General features: G+C 39.0%; 2 protein-coding genes across 5 annotated transcripts; one reads left to right on the forward strand and one right to left on the reverse strand.

The window, feature by feature from the left end:
- Positions 1-618: 618 nt before the first annotated feature.
- Positions 619-9,660, forward strand: LOC116503227. 4 transcript variants are annotated; one of them, XM_032209497.1, is made up of 7 exons: positions 619-691; positions 2,612-2,906; positions 5,247-5,396; positions 6,502-6,579; positions 7,888-8,001; positions 8,366-8,497; positions 9,317-9,660. In XM_032209497.1, the coding sequence occupies exons 3-7, from the start codon at positions 5,262-5,264 to the stop codon at positions 9,461-9,463; spliced, it is 606 nt and encodes a 201-aa protein (XP_032065388.1). In that variant the 5' UTR covers positions 619-691; positions 2,612-2,906; positions 5,247-5,261; the 3' UTR covers positions 9,464-9,660. The 4 variants fall into 4 exon arrangements, with proteins under 4 accessions (XP_032065388.1, XP_032065395.1, XP_032065404.1 ...); XM_032209504.1 differs by lacking the exon at positions 619-691 and having other exon boundaries at positions 2,593-2,906; XM_032209513.1 differs by lacking the exons at positions 619-691; positions 2,612-2,906 and adding an exon at positions 3,122-3,402.
- A 396-nt stretch (positions 9,661-10,056) lies between these two features.
- Positions 10,057-22,336, reverse strand: C1H11orf16 (chromosome 1 C11orf16 homolog). The gene is made up of 5 exons (XM_032210699.1): positions 22,170-22,336; positions 21,555-21,708; positions 18,208-18,424; positions 13,084-13,758; positions 10,057-10,250 (listed from the first exon to the last, which is right to left on the reverse strand). Exons 1-5 carry the CDS (start codon positions 22,334-22,336, stop codon positions 10,057-10,059), a joined length of 1,407 nt encoding a protein of 468 aa, XP_032066590.1.
- Between the last annotated feature and the right edge of the window lie 884 nt (positions 22,337-23,220).

Consider the following 23,220-nt stretch of genomic DNA (forward strand, 5'->3'; position numbering starts at 1 on the left):
CACTGCTCTCAGCTTAGTTTACACACCATAATTTTTATAATGAACCAACATTGTTTGAAATGCTTTATGGCAAAACTAAGTTCACACATTGTACTATCTTATAAACATGCTTTACAAGCCACAATTGGTTGATTATATACATTATGCTAAACCAAATAAACCGCATTATGATTTCAAACAATTTGTGAAACAAATGTTAGCCCCTTTGGTTAGACAAAAATTGAGGTGTTTATTGGCTATGTACAGACAATTAAAACAAAGTGGCTATAAACCAAGAGGAAACTCAGTTGCTGTCTTCTTTCTGGAGCTCAGTTTTATCATGGATTCAGTTTGAAGAAGGAGCACAACTCTGAAAAGAACCATGTTTGTTGCAAGGATCCCTGGGTGCCTGTTTTACAAGATGGAACTCAAAATAAGGGGAAAGCAAAGATTATTATAGGGTTACAACGGCTACAAGGTGGGAAATCCTAGAGATCTGATTTGCTGGCCAGTTTGGGGAAATGGGCATGTCCTTGTCGGTGTACCTGAAGTGAGTTCTATTGTTAGACACAATGGACCTTCCAGGAGGACAGCAAAGCTGAGGAATATAGTTGTTAAGGAGATGGAATGTTGAGTAAGAAGATGGAAGGTTGGGGTTTCTCTAAGTTGCAGCTCCCTTGTTAGGGCTGCCCTTGGGCTACATTGCGAGTTGGTGAGGAGGCGTCTATTCTTTGGTTTAGATGGGCTTATAGGGGGGCTTTTTCTCATGTGAGGGGAGGGTCAGTTTGGGATTAAGCAAAGATATTAACTGGTTTTGACCCTGGTTGTATCCAAGCCAATCTTTAAAATCCTTATAAGTATAAACAACAGAACAGCTAATAAATGAATCTTCCATTCCCTTAAATGCTTTATGGTGATATAACCTTTCGGGTTTCAGCCTTTCAAGCACACTTCAATTCTTAGGTCCTAAAACCCAGAGGGAAGTCTAGACCTGATACTTGTCCCATCTACAGAAAGTGGGGGGGGGGGGTAGCCAGAAAGCCTGGAGTTCTTTACCCTGACATGGATAAATCAGGACAGCAAATTCAGCAACCCACCTCACAGGGCTGTTGCTGCGAGAAAAATAGGAGGAATGTGAATATATTCATCGCTTTGGGTTATTTATAAAAATAATAAATGTGGGGTGTAAATAAATAAATAAATTCTAAAAGATCCAGAATCAATAAGGAAAAGAGCATCAGCCGAGGGCAACTACCACCTTTTCAGAATAGGAATGAACAATGTTATATTCCAGAGCGATCTTGGCCAATTTCCTGTTTGCCAAAAATATTGCTTAATTATTTTCCTCTATTTCTTTCCTCTCTACCCAGATGCAAATAGATAATGTTTTTGGCTTTTTGGCTGAGGGAAACCACAAAGAAAGAAAATCTCAACCCCAAAACCAAATAGATAGTAAAAGGGAGAATATGCTTTGCTTGAAACATCACCCTAAGTCAAGGGTGTCCAACTTTGGCAACTGTAAGACTTGTGGACTTCAACTCCCAGAATTCCCCAGCCAGCATGGTTGGTAGGGAACTTTTGGGAGTTGAAGTCCACAGGTCTTAAAGTTACCACGGTTGGACATGCTGACCTAAGTTTTGGCTTGTTTAGATTTGTATTCCAACTGTTTGTTTCAAAGTAATATATTAACACTCCATTTTTCCTCCAACATCATCCTGTGAGGTAGACAGGGCAGAGACAGAGAGAGTGATTTGCCCAAGGTCACCCAGTGAGCTATGTAACAATGGGTGGAACAAAACTCTGCAGTGCCAACCCAACATCTTAACTCTTACACCACACTGGCTCTCATGCCTCTTAATTTACTAAATAAACAACTGGCTAGAACACACTAAGCTAAAAGCCAAGAATGAAGATATGTGAGCTGAGCTAGAGTCCATGGGGGAAGCTGTTTAAATTAGCTCTCATCACAAAGCCAACTTAAAAAAAAAAACTGGGGAGGTTAAAGCAAATAGTATAAGATAATATAAATTCTTCGGGCTAAGCTCAAATGTGTTTTGTTACTGGCAGGACAAATTGTGTGTGGACCCAACAATTGTGACTTATAGAGGATGACTTAACATGTTGGTGCATGTTAGTATACAGGATGATTTAACAGAGATTACGAGAACTGAGCTCCCATGTTGGGAAATCTACCACCAAATTATCATGCAGTGCTAAATGTCACTATTTGCAGATGACGTTTTACAGCCACTTTAGAATACAGTACACCACTTCAAAAACTCCAGACCACCAACAGATGGCAGAAAGATTTTTTTTTATATCTTTCTGCCATCTAGTGGTCCAACGGGTTTTGCAGCCCGGCTCCCTCACAGATTAAATATACCATTTAATAATTAAAGGGGACAGACCCAGCAATTCTGTTAAGCACCCATTTTATTTTACAACATACTTGCTCAGAAGTGCCTAGTGTTGAGCCTAACGTTTAAACGAATTCCCTCCAGGGCATTAGCTCTTTAGAAAGCACGTCCAGATGTGTAGTAACTAATTTTTGACACTAACACACCTCAGGAACTGGTAGGAAAAGCTTGTAATTATTGTCCTTCTTTTGTTTGGGCTTTTTCTTCAAATGAAGTATAAGGCTTTACGTTGGTTGCCGGAGGGACGTTTCTCCGCTCCCGCCCTGCTTTTTGGAGGATGGCAAGGAAGCGGCAGGAGCACGTGCTCACTACGAAGTGAACGAGCAAGGACACATCACCTCCGCTTAAATATGCACAGAATAGCACTGTAAACGCGAGGATATCGTGTTAGTCTAACCAGAGGATTGCAAAAAGTGCATCCCTTATTCCGGCCGGGCCATCATTCCTGCCGAACCAATTCAAGACCTGAATCCTAAACACGTGGCTTCCTAAAAGTACGGTACCCAACAGGTAAGTCCCGTCTCTGCATCTCCAGCCCGAAGCCCCTCTACCATAAATAGTAGCACTCGGGGATCGCGCTTTCTCTGGCCGTATCGATCACGCAGGCCAATGCCCTGAATGCAGAGAAAGCAGAACTGATCCCCGAGACCGTAAAGCAGCTATTTATCTCCTATTTATTTCACCGTCAAAGCAGGCGGGCCGTGACGTCACGAATGGCTGTTCTGCGAAACCGACGCCCCTCCCTCCTCGCCCGGGCCGCGGCTACAAGAGGCCATTGGCTCTGGGTTAGAATTTTTGAGGAAATTAGCCGTTTCTTGTAGCCGTCCTTGGTGACGTCCTGTAGTTCTTATTCAAGGGTTTGTCATTTGAAAGGCCAAGCAAGCATTTCCTGGAGAAAGTGGCTTTTGTGGAGGAGATAAGTGCTCTACTCCTTCATTTCCGTCCCTTCGGCTTTGCTGTACTTCACAGCTTCTGCCTAGCGGTGCCGTGGGAGGGTGTATCGGCGGTAAGATCCTAAGGCTGCCAGCAGGTGGCGTACGTGTGCTTTTTGAGCGAAGGTCGTTTAATAAGAGTCTATTCGACCTTCGCCCCATTTAGTGTATCCTTCGGTTATATTACAACTAGCCAACAGTATTTAGCTTGAGGGAGGGGGCGAAAATTGCCTATCTGGATCCTCTACCATGAATAAAGCAATTCCTCGTTTAGAAGTTTGCCAATCAATTTGATTGCTACCCATAATTGTATTTTGTTACCCTACATTGTAACATTTTGTATGTTGGGATTCCTGGAGAGGTTGACACTTAAGGTAGGTTTAGATATTGACAGTTTTTTTTATAATGGCGGGAACTAGCTGCATTCTTTTTCTGGGTAATCAGCATTACAAATGGCATTCTTGTAAAGTTCCAACAGTTGCATTATAATGTCTGCATGGAACCATCTAAACATAGGAACTCCTACCCTGCCTACGTTTGTAGGACTTAAGTCACTTTTTGAAATAACAGGTTCAAGGCTTGGGTGCCCATTGAGGCCACAAAGTACAGTTTCAATGTATTCTTTTGATAAATTCAACTGTACTCACAACTGAGATGCACTGTAACTTTTTTCAGTTTTACCAGTGTAATGCATTGGTTACACATAGTATCCCAAAAGTCAAAACTGGTAACAAAGGCATCTCCTCTGGAAGATATAATGTGGAAAAAAAGTGCAACATGAGACATATCTGAGAAAAGTATTTTCCTGATTTTAATGGAGGTGCTTACAAGCAAAATTTACTTAAAATCAAAACCTAAAGCGACTATTTCAATCTGGAGCATATTTTAAGTTTGATTAACAGTTAATTCTGTCCCTTTTTAAGGCCTGATTCAGATGTACCAACTAAGCCATAGCTTATTTTAGCCATGGCTTACTGAATAAATAATGATTGACTTGTGCAATACTAAAGTATAAATCAAAGTTTACCAACCACTGTTGTTGGCTGGCAGTATTGTATAATACATGTAGTGATAAAATGCAAAGTATTATACTTACATTATCAAGGAAAGACAAAGATAACAAAGATGATAGAAACAGCAGCTTGGTGTTCTGATTTTGTCTTGATAGAGTATTAATTATACCTAATTATTTAGGGCTCAGTTTAGAGATCAGAAATAATATTAAACTGTGGTTAATTGAAAACGGAGTCCTCTGGGGCTGTGTCTTTGAATCACAGCTGATTTATATCAAGTAGCAAAAATATACAGTAGCCTTGTACTGGCTATTGTCAGTAGCTCTCTTCCTCCTTGTCACTTTGGCTGATGTGCTTAGCAGTGGGGAAAGGCCAAGTGGCAGATATAACTTGTCATTCTTGTCAGAGTGGTTCTCTCTCTATGTATGTATGTATGTATGTATGTATGTATGTATGTATGTATGTAATTGTGTGTGTGTGTGTGTGTGTGTGTGAGCAAACAGAAATGGCGAAGAAAAGTTCTATAAACCAGCAAGGCCTCAGCAAGTCCAAAACCTGGTCATTTTTCTGCCAACATTTTTCAGAATCATAATGAATTTTGTGTGCCTGAAGTATACCAAGTAACTTTTTCTTCTTGCCTTGATAATTTTGTAGTCTATTGTTAAAGAAAAGTACTTGTATTGAGAGAAGACTGGTTTGAGGAAAGAGTTTCAAGATGGGAAATGAAGGATTGGGAAAGATATCCTTGCAAGTGAGGTAGAATAACATTTATTCTGGAAAACTGGTAGAAGGGGAGAAGGAATCAGAGAGTTGGTTGGCTGGGCAATACAGTCTCCCTTGTCACCTAGTCTTTTCTCCAGCACTGCTGTTCTTGACTGACTGAGCAACTTTTCTGGTTTTTTAAGGCTTGAATTCAAGGAATGGCATTCCAGGCACTAAATGCGAACCGTCGCATGCAGCGTACAGCAACACTTTCTCAGCAAGTTCTGGAGCGAGCAAAAAAAAGGAAATTGTACTGGTGCCTGCCTTCTCATCACCAAAGCAGGACCTTTCGGGTAAGGGCTGGTTGGTTTTAACCAATAAGCCTTAGAGCCTGTACCTGGATTCCAGTTCTTTGCTCTGCAGCAAGGTTTATGGTAGGTAGGTAGGTAGGTAGGTAGGTAGGTAGGTAGGTAGGTAGCTGATAGATAGATAGATAGATAGATAGATAGATAGATAGATAGATAGATAGATAGATAGATATTTAGTGTCACAACCCCTGGTATGCCCCAATTATGGGAGGAAGCTGTTGCTTTTTGTTACATACAGTACAAATACAACCATAGATAGATAGATAGATACCTTTATGATTTTTATAAAGAACTCAAAGCAGCAAACGTCTCTAATACTCCACCCTCCTCTTTTCCCCACAATAGCAATCCTTTGAGATGGATTGGGCTCAGAGGGAATGACTGACTCAAAGTCACTCAGCTGGTTTGGACCTAAAATAGGATTAGGACTCACAATCTCCTGATTTCTAGTCTGGTGCAAACACTAGACCAAAACACTAGACCAAATTGGACCTTTTCTTATATAAAGAAAGAAAATGGTATGTCTCATAGCAAGGATTGTTAGTAGTTTGTTTTGGTTTAAAAGGTGTCATGAGAAGCAGCTAAAATATTTCAACGAATAGAAATGAATACTATTTCTTACTATGCAATTGACTAAGCATCCTGAAAGCTCCGGAGAGCGAAAAACGGCCCTACCGGCAATCCAGAAGTTTGGGAACAGACTTCCGGTTTGCCTATAGGGACGTTTTTTGCCCTTGGAAGCCTCTGGATGACGAAAAACGCCCTAATGTGCAAACCAGAAGTCCATTCCCAAACTTCAGGTTTGCCTAGTGGGTTGTGTTTTGCCCTTCTGAGGTTTCAGGGAAGCCTCCGGAGGGCCAAAAATGAAGGCCGAAGACAGGGCAACATCTTGTGTGCCCTAACAAATGGCTCCGCGTGCTACTTGTGGCATGCGTGCCATAGGTTTGGCATCACAGTGCTAGAGTATCAAGCCATATGTAGTTGGCCTCATATTTTGGAAGGCTGTTTCTGCATCATAATATGTTGTTTTTTTCTTTACATCATGTGTCTGTATGTATATTTTATTGTAACATTTTGTTTTTGACAACAGGGAGAGGCTGATGTTTCTCTTGAAGCTGCTTTTGCTGCAGTTGCTGAACACCTGGCCTGTATCTCTGCAGTATGCGAGGTAACCAGTTCTATAAAGAGGCAAAATGCAATTCTGACATAAAGGGGTTCTTCTATCATGAGTTTTTCTGTGGGCTAAATTTAGGCTTGACCTTTTCTCAGTGAAAGCTTAGTCTGTTCCCATTCACAGAAAAGGCTGAGACTCAGGAGAGGCCCTTGAAAGAGGGAAGGCAAAAGTTGTTTTTAATTATTTCACCTCTAGCCCCTGTAGCCTCTTCCATCTTGTCCCAAATATTCTTCAACCTTTCAGAACAGATCTCTCTGACTTACTGTATGCTGAAAAGACTGGTGATCTTGACTCGACCCTTTGAGAATCTAATATGAGCAACCACAATCCCAACCAAGTAACACTTAAAATTACTTTAATTTCTGGGAAAATCAGGATATATTATGTTAAACTATCACCTGTGAAATAAAAGAACACAAACTTCTGTTTCATTTGTACGCACTTCTGCTAGCTGTATTAGAAAATTCATTGCTTGGAAGAAGATGCAGGATAAAAATATATTTTATTTTGCATTATATATTTTTTTCATGTGAGGTACAAGGGCCTAGAATTCTTTGTCTAATTTTGGTATCCTGTTCACTTTGCCTTCACAAAAGTTTAGCAGATGCTGTCCATACAGTTTCAGACCCTTCTTTAAGCATTTTTAAGAGCTTGATGTAGGTGTTTTAGTTGCATTTCCTACCTGTTCCATCATTCCAGCATTTGGAACTGCATATATGTGTATTCTGTACTGATAGATGATGATAGGATAGGATAGGATAGGATAGGATAGGATAGGATAGGATAGGATAGGATAGGATAGGATAGGTAGGTAGGTAGGTAGGTAGGTAGGTAGGTAGGTAGGTAGGTAGATAGATAGATAGATAGATAGATAGATAGATAGATAGATAGATAGATAGATAGATAGATAGATAGATAGATGATAGATATTCCAGAGATAATGGATCATTATTCTCATTTCAAGTAGAAGAATCCGGCTCTGTAGAGTAAGATGCAAGTGTCCTATTACAGAAATAAATTCTGGTTTAGAGTCACTTTGGCGAGATGGGTGGCATATAAATTAGGTAAATAAATAAACAAGCTTCTTTTGCTCTTCCGAAGGCAGAAAGTGGAAGCAGAGCCAAAGATACTGTTGTCATCAGGTCTCAATAGGACAAGTCTGGCTTTGAGCATTAAAACAACATGGATTTAAATAGAGGGGTGAATGTAGAGGGTTGCTTTGAACCCCACATATACTCTAAAATGTTTCATGCACACAAAGTGGGTTTAGTAATCCCTTTTTCATCAACCACTTTCCCCTAGAATTACTACTGTTCAGTACCACCATTTCAGTTTGACGAGAATGAAATTGAACATATTTTTCGCTACCACAGCAGGGAAGCATCTCAAAACTTGCTAAGAACATTTGAAGATGAGGTAAGGATCCTGAATGTTTCCTCAAAGACAGAATTGTTTATTCAAGGGCAATGGAACCTTCCATGTATTCCCTTTAGCCAGGATTTTAAAAAGTAGAATTGGGTGAATGAGTCATTGGGCCTTCCATCATATGATTCCACATTTTTCTTTCCCTTGAAATTATGCGTGAGGTGAGAGAGATATTGCTGAGCCTATTGTTTTTGGAGAGTTATGCTTACCACCAATTCTTGATGGGTGTCCTTGTTACCTTCTGGCGTTTACTCCTGCACAGTAATGTTATTTATGATTTGGGCAAGATGATGGCTGATGTATAGACTGAACTTAGTCACTTCCAGACTTGAAAGCTATAATGTGTTCTCTCTAGGAAAGGAAAAATGCTCCAGTAGTGGAAAAGCAAAACGTTACAAGAGTGAAAAAGCCTGAACGTCACAAAACTGAAGCAACTGCTTTAACTGAACCAACTGCTTTAATTTCAGCTCAGCCGTCTGTATCAGAAGCAAGTATCAAGTTGCATTAAATTGTGTTGTGGGGATGGGGAATCTATGGCCATATGGATATTGCTAAATCATATTTTCTGATGTTCCTTGCAATTAGGCATACAGATTAGAGTCATAGAATCATAGGGCTAGAAGGGATCTTGGAGATCAACTCCCTGCCCAAGGCAGAAGTCCTTATAGTATACCATCATGGACAAATGATTGTCCAATCTTTTCTTGAAAGCCTCCAGTGATGGAGCACCCACTCATCCCAGTGACTAGACTCATTGAGAGCTGGATTGTTAAGGCTAATGCATTTTGCATTTTATGTATAGTTCATTACCAGTTTATACCTATCCACAAAATTGCAGATATAATAATTTTCATTTGCCCATACAAATACACTCACACTGAGACAAATTTTCAAAATCAAGAGAAAAGAGGGAGGAAATCTTGTACTGCTTCAATAAAAATCTATTTGCAAGGTATTGAACATCATGCTATAAAGTATACAGATTGAAAGATTTCTTGAAATAAACATGTAATATTTATGGGTACCCCAGTGACACAATGGATTGGAATATAACATAATTTGGGGCTGAAAACTCAACAATGTATTTGCCAGGACAATTGCTGCCTTAATCTCGGATGAACTGTTACTATCTTTCTCCAGTAGATTTTACCTAATATATTTCAGCTCACATAGATTGATCAATAGAGTAAATTCTTTTTCCTACAATGTACTAAACTTAATTCATTTGTTTGTTAAGAACAATATCCTCCCGATGAAGTTTGTTTTTGTGTTTTAAAATTGAAGGGTTTTTTTTTGTTCATTGCAGGAGATCCTCATTGAAGTGTCACCTGGCTCATATATAATCAACACAACTTCATATGATGACACAATCAAAGAAGCACACGTAGTAAATGTTCAGCCAGGAGAAAGTGTAAATCTGGTTTTTCATTTACCTCCTAAGAATGAAAATTAAAATCAATTTCAATGTCTGAGGTGTCATCTTTTCATACCTAATATATTGAGTATTCTTCTCTACCTTACTTTTTAACTGTTATAGCTTGAACTTGATTAACATTTGCTGCAATTTGAATCATGAATGTATTTTTACTTTTGTGCTATGCAATTCTTTGTACCTAATAAATTGTGATAATGATATTGCTTTTTTATGAACACTTGATTCTGCTCTGTGTTTTGTTCACCTAAAATTCTGGCACTGTTGGAGTAGAGTAGGGAAAAGTAATTTTATTTTGCTTCTCTGTAGATAGAACAAACAGTACATTCTGGCTAAAGATAAATGACTAAATCCATTACACTCATCAGCATCTAATGTTTAGTACAGAGTCATTTAGCTAAAAGCATATTGATTTGATCCTTTTTTTTTGTGGCATGACTAGTCTCAAACTTAAAAAAACCAGTTACTTCAAAATTACTTTACCCTGGTGTTGTTCAGGATTTCAGTAGTATGGCAAGAAGAACTTATGAAAAAGCTAAGAGAATCTTATAAGCAATGCTACTGTGTAGTGCCATCTTGCATTCCTGAAAGAAAGAGGGGGTAGCAATATATAATTAACCTCCCCATGATGAGCTAGTAATTCCATGGCTTAAGATTTTCTTCATCGAAAGATCCCTTTGACGAGACTGTTCAATGGTTTCAAATATAGCACTGTGGTTGTACAAAATTGGTGGAAATCCATCTGCAGATGAAATGGCTTTGTTGTCAGCTCTTTCTTTTCTGCAGCTGCTACTGACAGTGTTGGCTCCTATAGATGATATTATAACAATTATAGACTGAAAGGTTGAAAAAGAAACTTGACTCTACAAAATGTCAGAAATCCACAAGCAGAGTATCTTGAGATCCACGAGAAGGACTCGATAGATGATCCCTGCTAATCATAATGTGATTTGTCACTTAGCATAATGTGTGACCTCAACCCTAGGTCTGTTCTAAGTACTTTAATGCCTAAAAGGGATAGTTATCTACCCCCATGAATCTGCTTTAGCTTGATTGGTTATTAATGTGAAATAAAAGTAGACTATCAGTAACATTGTTCCCTTGGTGGCATTCTCTTAGAAATAGAAATAACAATAATACTTAGACTTATATATCGCTTTACAGCCCTCTCTAAGCAGTTTACAGAGTCAGCATATTGACCCCAACAATCTGAGTCCTCATTTTACTGACCGCCAAACTGCTGACAGTTGGCAGTCAGCGGAATTAGCCTGCACTACCACAGCGCCACCACAGCGCATAAATTCTTGGCTTTTGCTTGTTGAATTCAATGACTATTTTCAGTGAAATAATGGAAAATGAAAAATTGGTTTAATATTACTCTCTTAGAAACAATTTTGGCAGAACTGCCTATAGCAAAGAACTCTTATCACATAGAACACAAAAAGTTAAAATACTGAATGCATTCCAAAATATGTAAGCGCATGAACTGAGTGTCAGCATGATAATATATAACCACCTAATACTGACCTGCTTTAATATACCTCTGGATTTCAGTAGGAAATTTGTTGGCATTTGTTAACTTTGTGTATTTTGCATGTATGCAGGCAAGGTGAAAACTGACCTCTCTATTATCGCAGCAACCATTTTACAGATTGCACTGTTAAAAACCTTACCTGTGGTTTGGCTTTAAGATCCTTTTCCTAATGCAATGGAAATCAACTTTGACTTGTCAGCTGAAGAGGTTCTAGGGAGCTCCGTCCAAATGTAGCCAAAGGATCAGAAGCGGCTTTTGCAAAGAAAAATATGCCTTGGCTGGAATGCTATCTTCCAATTGTGAACAGAAAGTTGGCAAACCTTCAGCATAAAGATTTAAAGGATGTGTATGGGTGACATTGTGTTCAACTCATCTCTGACCCATCAAAAGATTGTCTGCACTTGCCTTTCAAGGGGCCATTTTTAGCTTTTCCCAGAACAAGTCATGCTATCTGGTCTGTCTCTAGTGCATCCTACCAAGGTAAATTGGGCTGGGGCTGGCCTTGCTCCTATTGGCCAATTGAAACTTCACGCTTTGCCCCAACCCTGCCACTTTATTTTTCAGGGTCACCCACTTTTAGCAGCAGATTTCAGGCGTTCCTACTTCTCTTTTCAAATCAAGAGGGGCAGAAAAAGATCATGTTAATCCTGGTTCCTCTCAGAGATCAGAGGAAGTGGGACAAAACTGGCTTTTCAGCCAGGGCCCCTGCAGTAACTTTAAGCTCCCCCGCCCACCCCCAATAGGACAGTGCCTTCCTTCCCATTTTTCCTCCACTATGGAAGAAGCTAAGCTGTGGGAGAGGACAACTGTATAATGGGAGAAATATGGGGACCAAATTCGCTGCGGAATAGCTTTACCATGGGTTTCTATAGCCAGTCCTCTCACAGTAAAGCTTTCTACAAGGTTATTAGTGGGATGCTACCTGAAGAGCTGTTTCCAGCTTCCCTGCTGATAAGGGAAATGGGGCATGTGGCTCTTTTTGATGCCAGGAGAACTAATGCAAAGAAAACTCATTTTGCTGCCTGTCCTCCACTTCTCTTGTTAACCATGATTGTCAGAAGAAATCTGCAGTGGGCAAGAGAAGCAGGGGAGAAAGACTCCATGGGACTGGAGAACTAGCAGCAGGAACCCCCTTGATGATCTTCTAGTAGCTGTGGTAGCACCAGAGGCAATGGTCCCCATCCCAATTCTCTCTTCCCTCCACTTATGGCTCAGATGAAATTCCTATTCTCTTTATTGAGCAGGAGTTGAAAGTGCAATTCTTCTTAGGGTGGCATGATTTTTGCCAACTCCTGCACAAAATGTCACCACTTTACAACCATGTAGAAGTGCCCTACGTCATCATAAAATGTCTTTTTCCTGTTGAAGTACACTCATAAATTAGATGTTACACATGGGCCAAATGATCATGATCCAAAAGAGTTATTCCTGAAAACTAACCAAGCTAGTATAAGTGGTTATTTGCCCTTTCTCAAATATGTCTATAATGGAGTACTTCACTTCCATTAACACTGTAATATTCATAAAACTCTCTGATTTGCAGGCCAAGTCTGGAGAATCTACTATCTTTGAGATGTTACTTTATGGCAATTCCAAGCATCCTAGCCAGTATGATCCACAGAAAACAACATCTGTAGATGCAAACAATGCACGGGTGGGTTCCAGCTGCTATGTGCACATGCACAGTATTGGGAAAATGCTTCTGTGCATGCGCAGAAGCAAAAAAAAAAAGATGGCAGTGCTTATGGCATCAGTTCAGCTGAATCAGACTGAACTGGTAGAACCTCTGAAACAATGTCTTTCTCTTCCCCCTCCCTCCTTATGATATATGTATAAAGGCAAAGGACAAGTTTAACAAATCTTGGGCCAACCATCATTACTTAATATACACTCACATGAAACAATGACTGTGTTTTACACATAATGCTAAGAAATCAAATCTAAGTCAAAATAGTTTGATTTAAACAACATATAAACCAGATTATATTTGGGTTGAAATGTTTGAATTACACATGTGAATTACTGTGTGGCCTGATTTTCACCCTGTATGTGAAAGCAACAGGTTCTAGATATCTATTTGAGATCCATCAAGGGAGATTTTGTGTACCTTGGCTTTTATAAACAAAGGTGGGTTGGCTTCTCTTCCAGTACTTCCACTCTGGTCTTCTGGTTTCCTGTAAGGTGAGGTTTTCAAAAAGACTAGAATCTGTGTTCACTGCACGATCTACCATTGTGTTCTCAGTGCTACTTTTGTCCCTTTCACATTGAGACTCTGAGGAGGATGAGGAAGAACTGGGTAGCACAGTATCATGTTCTGCTTCAGGAGAGGCTTCTATTGCTAAGAATGGTGTTGTAGGCTTACAAGGCTTACTAGTGAATTCTTTTTTAAAATCTCCGGAGGTTAATTCGGCTAAAGAGGGCCATGTCCACCAGCCACTGTATTTAGAGTAGCAGTGGCAGCAACAGGATACACATTGCCTGTGTCTAGGCAATAAGCATGTGTGATGAAAATCACCACAGCAAGGACGGGTAAAACAGCAACATGTGCACCAGCACCTTTGGAAATCACACAGAACACAAGCTGGAATAATTCCATGTGAACAATTGTAGCAGCCAGGCCTGTGAAGTGGCCCCTCAAACTGCTTCCTGCTTGTGTATGGCATATGGATCCTCTCTACAATTGTCTCCCACCGCACTGGAGAAATCCATAAAGCGAGGCCTAATGGAACTTTGGCTTTCTTCCCATTCCAAAAGCTGACTGTAATTTGCTCATCTTCTTTTTCTGTTGAAAACAATATATAGAATGTTTGTTTTAAAATGCCAAGCATGTGTTCTTAACAATTGACTTTGTTGCTATACTAAGATTTTTATTTTCTTCATACTTGACTATTCCATCTCTTTTGTGAGAAAGGATTTGGGCAGGCTTTTTTTTTTTAAGCAGAGGGGGGAAAAGTTTCTCACTTAGCAAGCAATATGGATGGTGTGCTGGCATCAGATGTAGTCCACAAGGTAGCTAAAGGATGTGTGTCCTATTTTCACAGAACAATAATTTCTCCGTCTGCAGCCTCATTGGCTTCACATCCCCTGATAAGACATCAATGAAGTCTTTCATGGGTTTGTCACACCAAGAAGGATAGGCTGCCTTGGGAACAACAGTAATGAAAAATACCCCAAACTCCAGTATTCTCCATCGCATCACAAAATCTAAAACCCCATCTCAAAATATTTTAAAGTATGCCAAGAAAAAATATATGCATTTTTTTTTCAAATGGGAAGAAAACTGGGAAATCAAAAGAAATATTTCAGTCTGAACCTAATTCACTTAAATTGTACTTGCAGAAGTCAAAAAGCCCTTTTAAGACCATTAATCTGTGTAGGGTACAAAATCTGATTTCTGCAAATACTGCAATTCCAAACTGGCAGCTATTTCAATTTTAATAGTGAGCCTCAAACCTCGGTTAAAATGCAATATGTAGTGTAGGGGGAGAGAGATGAGAACACATATGCTCAGTAACAGAGCTTTTTGGCTTAGTCACCATCTTTAATTATACTTTATGCCCACTCATATGGCTGCAAAGAGCTGCCTCCATATTCTCCTTAGGTAGTAGTTTGTGAAGAGCATGTACTACAGCACAACTTTCCACCAGATGCAGACTTAACAAAACATACCAAGAAAAAAACAAAACTTTTAAAGGGTGTTATACAGTTGTACATATTTGGATCAGTTCATTTTTTGGTCTTTTGTTCGGACATGAAATGATTTTTCAAGTTTGCAAGGAGCCTGCTTTCCCATTTTCAGTAAATGATACCTAGGTAGAATCAAAAATGGTTAGACCTTGTCAAAAAGCTTTTTCTAGCTCCTTCTAGAGCAGAGATTCAGAACTATTTAAAATGCTAAACAATATGCATATTCCTATTATTTTTACTTCTCTCTGCACCTGGCTTTGGCTGCAGAAAGCATAGCAATAGCAATAGCAGTTAGACTTATATACCGCTTCATAGGGCTTTCAGCCCTCTCTAAGCGGTTTACAGAGTCAGCATATCGCCCCCACAGTCTGGGTCCTCATTTCACCCACCTCGGAAGGATGGAAGGCTGAGTCAACCTTGAGCTGGTAAGATTTGAACCGCTGAACTGCAGATAACAGTCAGCTGAAATGGCCTGCAGTACTGCACCCTAACTACTGCGCCACCTCAGCTCTTCGTGGGAAAGCTGCTCCCACATACTGCACAGTCTACTACCGATATACTAAGTTCTTCCCATGTGCGCCAGAGGTGATATTCAGCAGATTCTGACCAGTTCTGGAGAACTGGTAGCTGAAATTTTGAGTAGTTTGGAGAACCGGTAAATACCACCTCTGACTGGCCTTGCCCCCATCTTACCTCTGCCTCCCAGTCCCAGCTGATCGGGAGGGAATGGGGATTTTACAGTATCCTTCCCCTGCAACGCCCACCAAGCCATACCCACAGAACCGATAGTAAAAAAAAAAAAAAAAATCCCACCACTAATGTGCACCCAACTCAAAAGGAAATATGAAAGTGTAAGAGTTTGGGGGTAGGGAAAGGGAAGGGATTGGTGTGTATAAGGGTATTTTTGTTGCTGAAATGTCTTCAAAATAAGCAGATTACTTAACAACAAGATAGCCAGCTGTGATACACAGTAGTAGACAGTAATGAAACACTGATGAATGCACCACAGCTAGTCCAAGGCCTTAGATGCAATATCAGATGAAATTGGAAAGGAACATGGGATACTGCAAACAAGCTACTGGGCATGGATCCCCAGCTGCACTAATCTGCTTATTTGTATGGAAGATAAAGACATTGCATGGAAATATGGGAAAAACTGAGGAACCTATTTCAAACAAAAAGTCACAAACTTTCAAATTTATCTTGTATTACAAATTTGTAATGAAGACTTAAAGATGTAGGCAATTTATCGGCATATTTAGTTTTTTCTTGCAACCAGAACAGCTGAAATAAGGAGAGGTACAATTGCCTATAAGTGGCTAAGAATGGCTTTCTGGACTATTATTTGCGTAAGGAACATGAAGTATTTTTTTTCTCCAGATTAAAGAAAATCTGAGTCTTGTCCAAGTAGATTCAGGATCTTAGAAAGTAAATTGAGGAAAGGAAAGATTTCAAAATCAGACTTCCAAGCTCCTAGGAAAAAGAGGGAGGCAACTACAGGAGAAATTTACATCTCAGGTGGAAATATCCAGAGAGAGATAAGGAATTCTCAGCAGCAAAACATTCATTAAAACAAATATTGTAGCAGTGGAAATATACTGCACCAAAACAAGAGGAAATCAAGAGGAAGAGATGTATCAAGAATGAATTCTGCAAACCAAAATTAAACAAATCCTTCAAGGGAAATAATTTGCAGGATCAATTCATAATTAAAACAAGATCTGTATAGTGGGACTCTTCATGTGTTTTTTAAAAGCCTTAGTAGTTTTTCAGGCATAAATAAATATAGTAAAGTTGCAACTTAACTTGCCAAAAATGGAACACATTCAGGATTTTGAAGGGGCAATTTATTTCACTTGTACAAGCTACAAAACAGGGACTGTTGAGATCTGCATGGCAAAAGCTTAGCATGTTCCCAGTCTGGAAATTAATATTATGAATATAAAAACAGAGACAATGTAAGGAGGTAACATTCTTTATGTTCAAATGGAAACATCAAAGTAGTATCATACAATGACATGAAAATATACTGCAAAGGAATATTTTCAGACAAAAACCATTAAGGGCTGTAATATAACAGATTTGACCATAAATGCTAACTGTGTTTCAAAGTTGATGAAGGACAATTTAGCAATGTGTGAATGTTTACTCTTGCTACTCTGAATTCAAATATATTGACTTCAATAACGCAAATGCAATTAGAGCCTCTTGTTTATTATCCATTAAAAAAAATTATCCACAAGGCAATTTCTATAGTTACTTTTGTGAGCTATTTCTTATAAATATGCGTAGAAGAATTGATTCTGCCACAGAAACAGGTTATCTAGTGTGATGTAACTTAATGAAAAACAAAAACCAAGTGTTCTTAGGATGTCAGAAATCAATTTAACTTCCCAGCAGGAGAAGAGACAGTGCGGCAGCCTCAACAAGAAGAAACTGTGATCCATGCCAGGAAAGGGGTACCTGAGTCAGTTACTAGCATGTTCTACGCTAGTAGATAAATAGGCACCATTGGCTGCCGAGATGAGCCAGCACTTTGTGCCGCAGTCAGAATCTTGCTGGTACTGAACGTTCTCAGTTGTGACTTCCACTTGTGAGGCGGTTTTGGTGAAGGGAGAAAAGCTTGGATAAAGCCTGAGTGAGAAGGAATATAGATGTTGAGTCAGAGGTAAGCTTTTCAGAAGAGCCAAAGAGATGTCACTGAAAAGACTTTCTCTTCAAGCCAAGAAGGAAGACAACCAAACCCTCCTCACAGCACGACACTGAGAAAATGCCTAAAGCACAAACATAGCTACTAACCATAAGAGGGAAAAATTATGTGAAGAGATAGTAATCATGAACAGATACACACACCTATGAGAAGGGGGTTGGAAGACACCCCCTCAATTTGGGGTGTATAATCTCATTGAACTGTCTTAGTTTCAGGAGATGCAATAGTTGTAGTGAAAGTTTGTGTTGTGATTCCGTTCTTTGACATGTCCTCTTCAGTTAAACTGATATGCTTATGGCTAACCCAGTTCGTTCGTTCATTCGTTCGTTCGTTTATTGATCTTGTATGCCGCCCACTCCCGAAGGACTCCGGGCGGCTTACAATAAACAAGGGAAGGGGATAAATAGACAAAACAACACTTTAAAATATACAACATCAGCTATATTAGGTTTTTAAACTTTCTATCTTAATGCAATATCCTAATAAAGATTTTCTTCTTTTTAAAAGAGAAGCACCAGCCTATTTTTATTTCCCTTGGCAAACACAGCCTAAAGCTACTCCCCAAGTACTTTTTTCTCTTAATGACACCATCATCCCTTGCATTGGGGTGGAGTTGGAGTGACTGAATGGAGTTGAGCATTTATTGGTCGGATGCCCTTCCTAACACCTACATTGAGTTCACAGTAATTATTTTCTCCTTGCACCCAGAGAGTGAAATATCTGCCATACCTAGAATCAAACCTAGAGCCTCCTGATTGTGAGCTCCAGCTCTAGACCACTATGCTTCTCTTAAAGCTATTCCGCAAGTATATGACAAAGTAATTTCAATGTTACCTCGCAGAGGGTCTCTGGTCTCCATGCCCTGGAGGACAGTTCCTGGCCCATACCTCTTCTGCTCTGGTTCCCAGGGGGCCATCACTTTATCACCAGGCAGGATGGAATGTCTCATTCCATTCACACATTCAAAGATATCCCTGCCGGCTGTTTTTTGCAAATAAGGTTTATCTTGCCCCATTGCAAATTGTACCAGAAATGATCTTTGCTCACCTTCCTATTAGAAAGAAAAAATATGTTTTTATAAATAGCATAAATAATTGGAAATTGTTCCTATTGATAACTTAGAACACTTTTTTTGAAAAAATAAACCTGTTCCAGGGAGGAAATAACCTCCCAACTTAATTGTTACTTGAATTTCTCTTTGACTGTTTGACCTATATATTAGGCAAAGTTGATATAAGGCTCCTTTTAGTAACCATTAAATTTTATTTCATATGTGAAAATCATTCATAATTTCCTTTGTCATGCAGCTTTCTTCCATATTTTACAACCACTTTTACTTTCCTGGGTTATCTAGAAGAAAAAGCAAACAGAGGCATTCTTTTCAACTAATTTCAAAAAATGAATACAAAAAGTAGATACAAGATAAATTTTGAATATAGTTAAAAGATGACATAGCTAAAGGAATCCAACATGAACAAAAGTTCCTGCTGCTTTGGTATTAAATCATTTATTCAGGTCTAAGTATCATTTTGTGTATTGATTTGTGGGAATGACATTGAGGGACAAAGTGAAGAGATGCTACCTAGGAAGGGATCAGATTAGAAAGAGAGGAACTCCTAGTCACTTAATGGTCCAAGAAAGAAACTTAGGAAAGACCAATCCTAATTGATCAAACTGTTAAAGGTGACTGCGGGAGATTTGCATTTTCAGACTTGCATTAATTTGCCTTACAATAAAGTTAAATTATATTAACTGGTTGTGTTTCCTATCTGGCCTATCTGGAAGGGCTGACATTTTGGGCATAACACAAGAAATAATACATTTTAAGCTGAAAATGTTAAATGGAGAATCTATTACCAATCAACCATCTTTTAACAACAAACCGATTTTTTTTAAAATAAGAAAAACTATTTTGCGATGATTATCTTCCCTCTGTGGATCAGTCTTAGCTAAAAGAAATAATGCCAAATGTGTTTGTCATAGTCTATCCTACTCCAGGTGGCTATCTGGGGTTCCCTCTGAGGTAAACATTTCCAGAATTTGGCCCCAAAATTCATTGCTCTTTGATCTATAGGAAGAATTGATAAGTTCAATATCACCAGAAATGACAATACCTGAAAATCTTTGCTTTTGAACTGAATGCTATACAGCACAACCCCAAAATTTGGATTATATTATGAAAGGTAACTCAACACATCCATACTATTTGAATAGCTGATTCTGCAGTAAAAGAAAACTGAGCTACCTGGCTATAAAATCAAAAGATTTTCTTCCTCTCACCCCACCATCCCCTTGAGTATTTTCTGTCTGCTCTGGGGCTGTTTAAAGATTAGAATGTTTGTTTTCCTATCTATACTCTGTCTTTGTATGTGGAATGAGAGCCGAGCGCTGAGTTGGTCACACAAAAGCTGGATGCACTCCAGAGGCGCTGCTTTCTGAGTAGCTGGTTCTTCAGAGTTATCGGATGTTGAGTGAGTGTGGTGAGCAAACAAACCTGCTTCTTGCTTTTTCAGAAGGAACATACCATGTTTGTTTCAGGTGCTAACAACTAATGAATTGAAGGCAGATTTTCTTTTCTACTGTCAAGTTTATATATCAACACGCCTGCCACCTTTCCAGCAATAATGCTATTTATGAAATATCACTAGTTGCCGAGATCTTCAAAATAGCACAACGCTCTTAGAACTCTGGTGCTACCAAAGAAATAAAAGAACTGGTTTTAACCTGACAAAAAGGTCTAATAAGGTAATCTTATACCCCTAGTTACAACCATTTCCCTCAGTCATGTGCCCTTCAGGTTGCTGCTCCTGCTATAGTCTTTCTAGATGGCATGTTTGGCTGGGAATAAAGGAGTTGAGTGTAGCAATAGCAATAGCACTTAGATTTATATATCGCTTAATAGCACTTTACAGCTCTCTCTAAGCAGTTTACAGAGTTAGCATATTGTCCCCAACAATCTGGGTCTTCATTTTACCGACCTCGGATGGATGGAAAGCTGAGTCAACTTTGAGCCAGTCGGGATCGAACTGCTGGCAGCTGGCAGAGTTAGCCTGCAGTACTAACCACCGCGCCACAACGGTTATTATTAGTGTATGTAGATTAGGGGTTGAGGAGAGTTGGAGTGAGATTATACTACAAAGTTAGTTCTCAGTATAAGCCATGAAATAAAGAAATTAGTGTTCTGTAATAATTGGATAATTTCCGGTGTCTCTTTCCATTCCCCCCTGCTGCTGGGACTGTTGGTATGATGTTGATATTGAAAATATCTGGAGGGTACTGACTTGCTTATTCTTGGCATAAATTGTATGTCCTAATGTAGTACACGGTGGTATTAAACAAATAAATGAAACCTAGAAAGGTCGATGTTGAAAAAATTACCTGGCAACTGTCACGGTCTTCTAATGATGTTGTTAGAGTTACACTAAACTGGCTAGAAGGCATTCCCTAGGATTTGTTAGAGAAGGAAGAGGGGCTGGATATCATGATTAACAGGCTCTAAACATTGACTGCCCCTGTCCTAAAATAACATGAGAAAGATTGGGGTGAGAGTTGGAGGGTGGTGTGTAGAAGAGAGAAATTGTGATACCTGGAAAATGAATAGAATTGATGTTTATTGCCCTTATCTTGTAACATAACTAGAATAAACAAGTTATGTTATTCTAGCATAACTAGAATAAACTAGTTATTGTAGTTTAAACTTTCTAGTTTGCTCTTCAATTGATTTCAACAGTATTCATCATTTTCTAGTTTATTCTTCTTCTTTTTTTACAAGAAAAGCGATGGCATCATTTACTATATGGGTAGCAAAGGCTATTCATCCCACAATGAGATCACATGAAATGTATTTTATTTACTTACTTACTTATTTACTTAATAAATGTATATGCCACTCGTCTCACTGTCAGGCAACTCTGAGTAGCTTATTATCCACAACACTTATATTTCTATATTATGTTTCTCTTGGAGTGATTCCTTTGCCCTGTTATCTCTGTCCTTGGATTGATTCAGTATGAATTAAGGGGATCCGTACAACCCTATGCACTGATCCCTTGTTGCACTAAACTGACAAAAATGGTTATTGTGAGTAAGTGCATTTAGTTGAATTTCTGTAATTTCTTTATATTACTTGGTGTACATTTAATCACCTTTATAACCATGTAGAAAATAATCTTGCAACTTGCCTCTAAATCTTTTATGATTGTTCCTTGGTAATAATAACAGTCATTTTCTTTTTTTGCCAGAACAGGACTACCAACATCCAGTGATCTCCCCAAATTCTGTCCTGCCCTACATTTTGGATTAAGAAGAAAGGGACAGCAGCTGCAACACAAACACCTTGAAATCAAATGGAAGAATGTTAGCCAAGAACCTCACAGCAAAAACTAATCACACATAACAATAAATGTTATCTAACATGTAAGCTACACATGTTTAAAGCCCAGTTTAAATCCATGTTTGTCTGCAGGTGTGGTTAAAAAAATATCAAATTGACAGTCACGCCAGTACAATAAATGTTCTTTTTCTTTTCATGCATGTTCCACAGGACTATCATGGCTGCCTTCTTGATTTATTTTAATCATACTCTGTGGACACCCCTGGTCCCAGGAGGAAAAAATCACACTTAGCAAATTCTGCTAAGCATTACCCCCACCTGCTTGAGTAAAAAAAAAAAAAAAAAAGCAAGAATGTACAGTATAAGACTATATTTGTGAAATTCTGGGATATAGAAAGACAGAGTTTAATGTCTTAATCTCTTCTCATTTTAAACAAATTAATATTATTTGTTTCTTTATTACCTTCTTGTGAGAAGTGGGCTAATGCCATATGAAGGATGCGCTAACAAGCAGCCACTGCAGCTGGAACTGGGATTAACTATGACATTTCTGTGAAAAGATTCAGCATTCTTGGGCACCGTACAGCAGTGCTTGTGGTATGGCCAAGAGGACAAGGTATATTTGCTCATTTTTTCAGGGCTCTCTCTACAATAAAAAAGGAGCACAGCCTGTTATACAAATGTGCATTATTTACTTGAAAATATATTTAAATCAAGCTCTTCTCCACAAATAACTGATCTAGAGATGAACATCTTGGTTTTTTCCCCCCCAGAAATATAAGGAAATATTTGGTGCAATTGCAAACTGATCCATACTTAACCAATGGTTAACAAAGTTCTGGAGACTGCTGCAAATGTCATAGAAAAACCCTGAGAGCCAAACACTTCAAATCAATGTACTTAATTTTGAATTGCTTCATACCATCCCTCCCAGATCCGTCTGTTCTTTTTGCTAGATTCCCCAGACTGTCTATTGAATAGGCTCATTCAATGTCTTCATTCTTTTTCTCCAGTTGATGGAAGCACAATCTTTTTGCAGCCAATTAAGGATAAAAATTACCCATAATAATCCCAAAAGTGTTTTCCAAAAGGCAACTGGATTTTCTTAGTTGTTTTTCCTTTGAAAATGTTCTGTTTTTCATCCAAGAAGCTTCTGAAGTTCAAGTAGAGCTAGAACTGAAGAAGTTTCATGGATGTGAAGAAAAACGTTTTCAAAGGGGACCCCCCCCCCCCCAAGAAAGTCCAGTTGCCCTTTGGAAAAAGCACCTTTGGGACAACAATGACCTGGATGATTGAGAATCTCCATAGACATTTTACCTGTAATAATTTGTTATGAACATTAGCTCTAGGATTCTCAAATTATAGGCCATGACTCCTAAGTACTGTATTGCAACAGGAACAGAGGTGGTATTCAGCAGGTTCTAACCAATTCTGGAGAATCAGTAGCAGAAATTTTGAGTAGTTCAGAGAACCGGTAAATACCACCTCTGATTGGCCCCACCCCCATCTATTCT

Source organism: Thamnophis elegans, chromosome 1 (genome assembly GCF_009769535.1).
Source record: "Thamnophis elegans isolate rThaEle1 chromosome 1, rThaEle1.pri, whole genome shotgun sequence".
Lineage (NCBI taxonomy): Eukaryota > Metazoa > Chordata > Lepidosauria > Squamata > Colubridae > Thamnophis > Thamnophis elegans.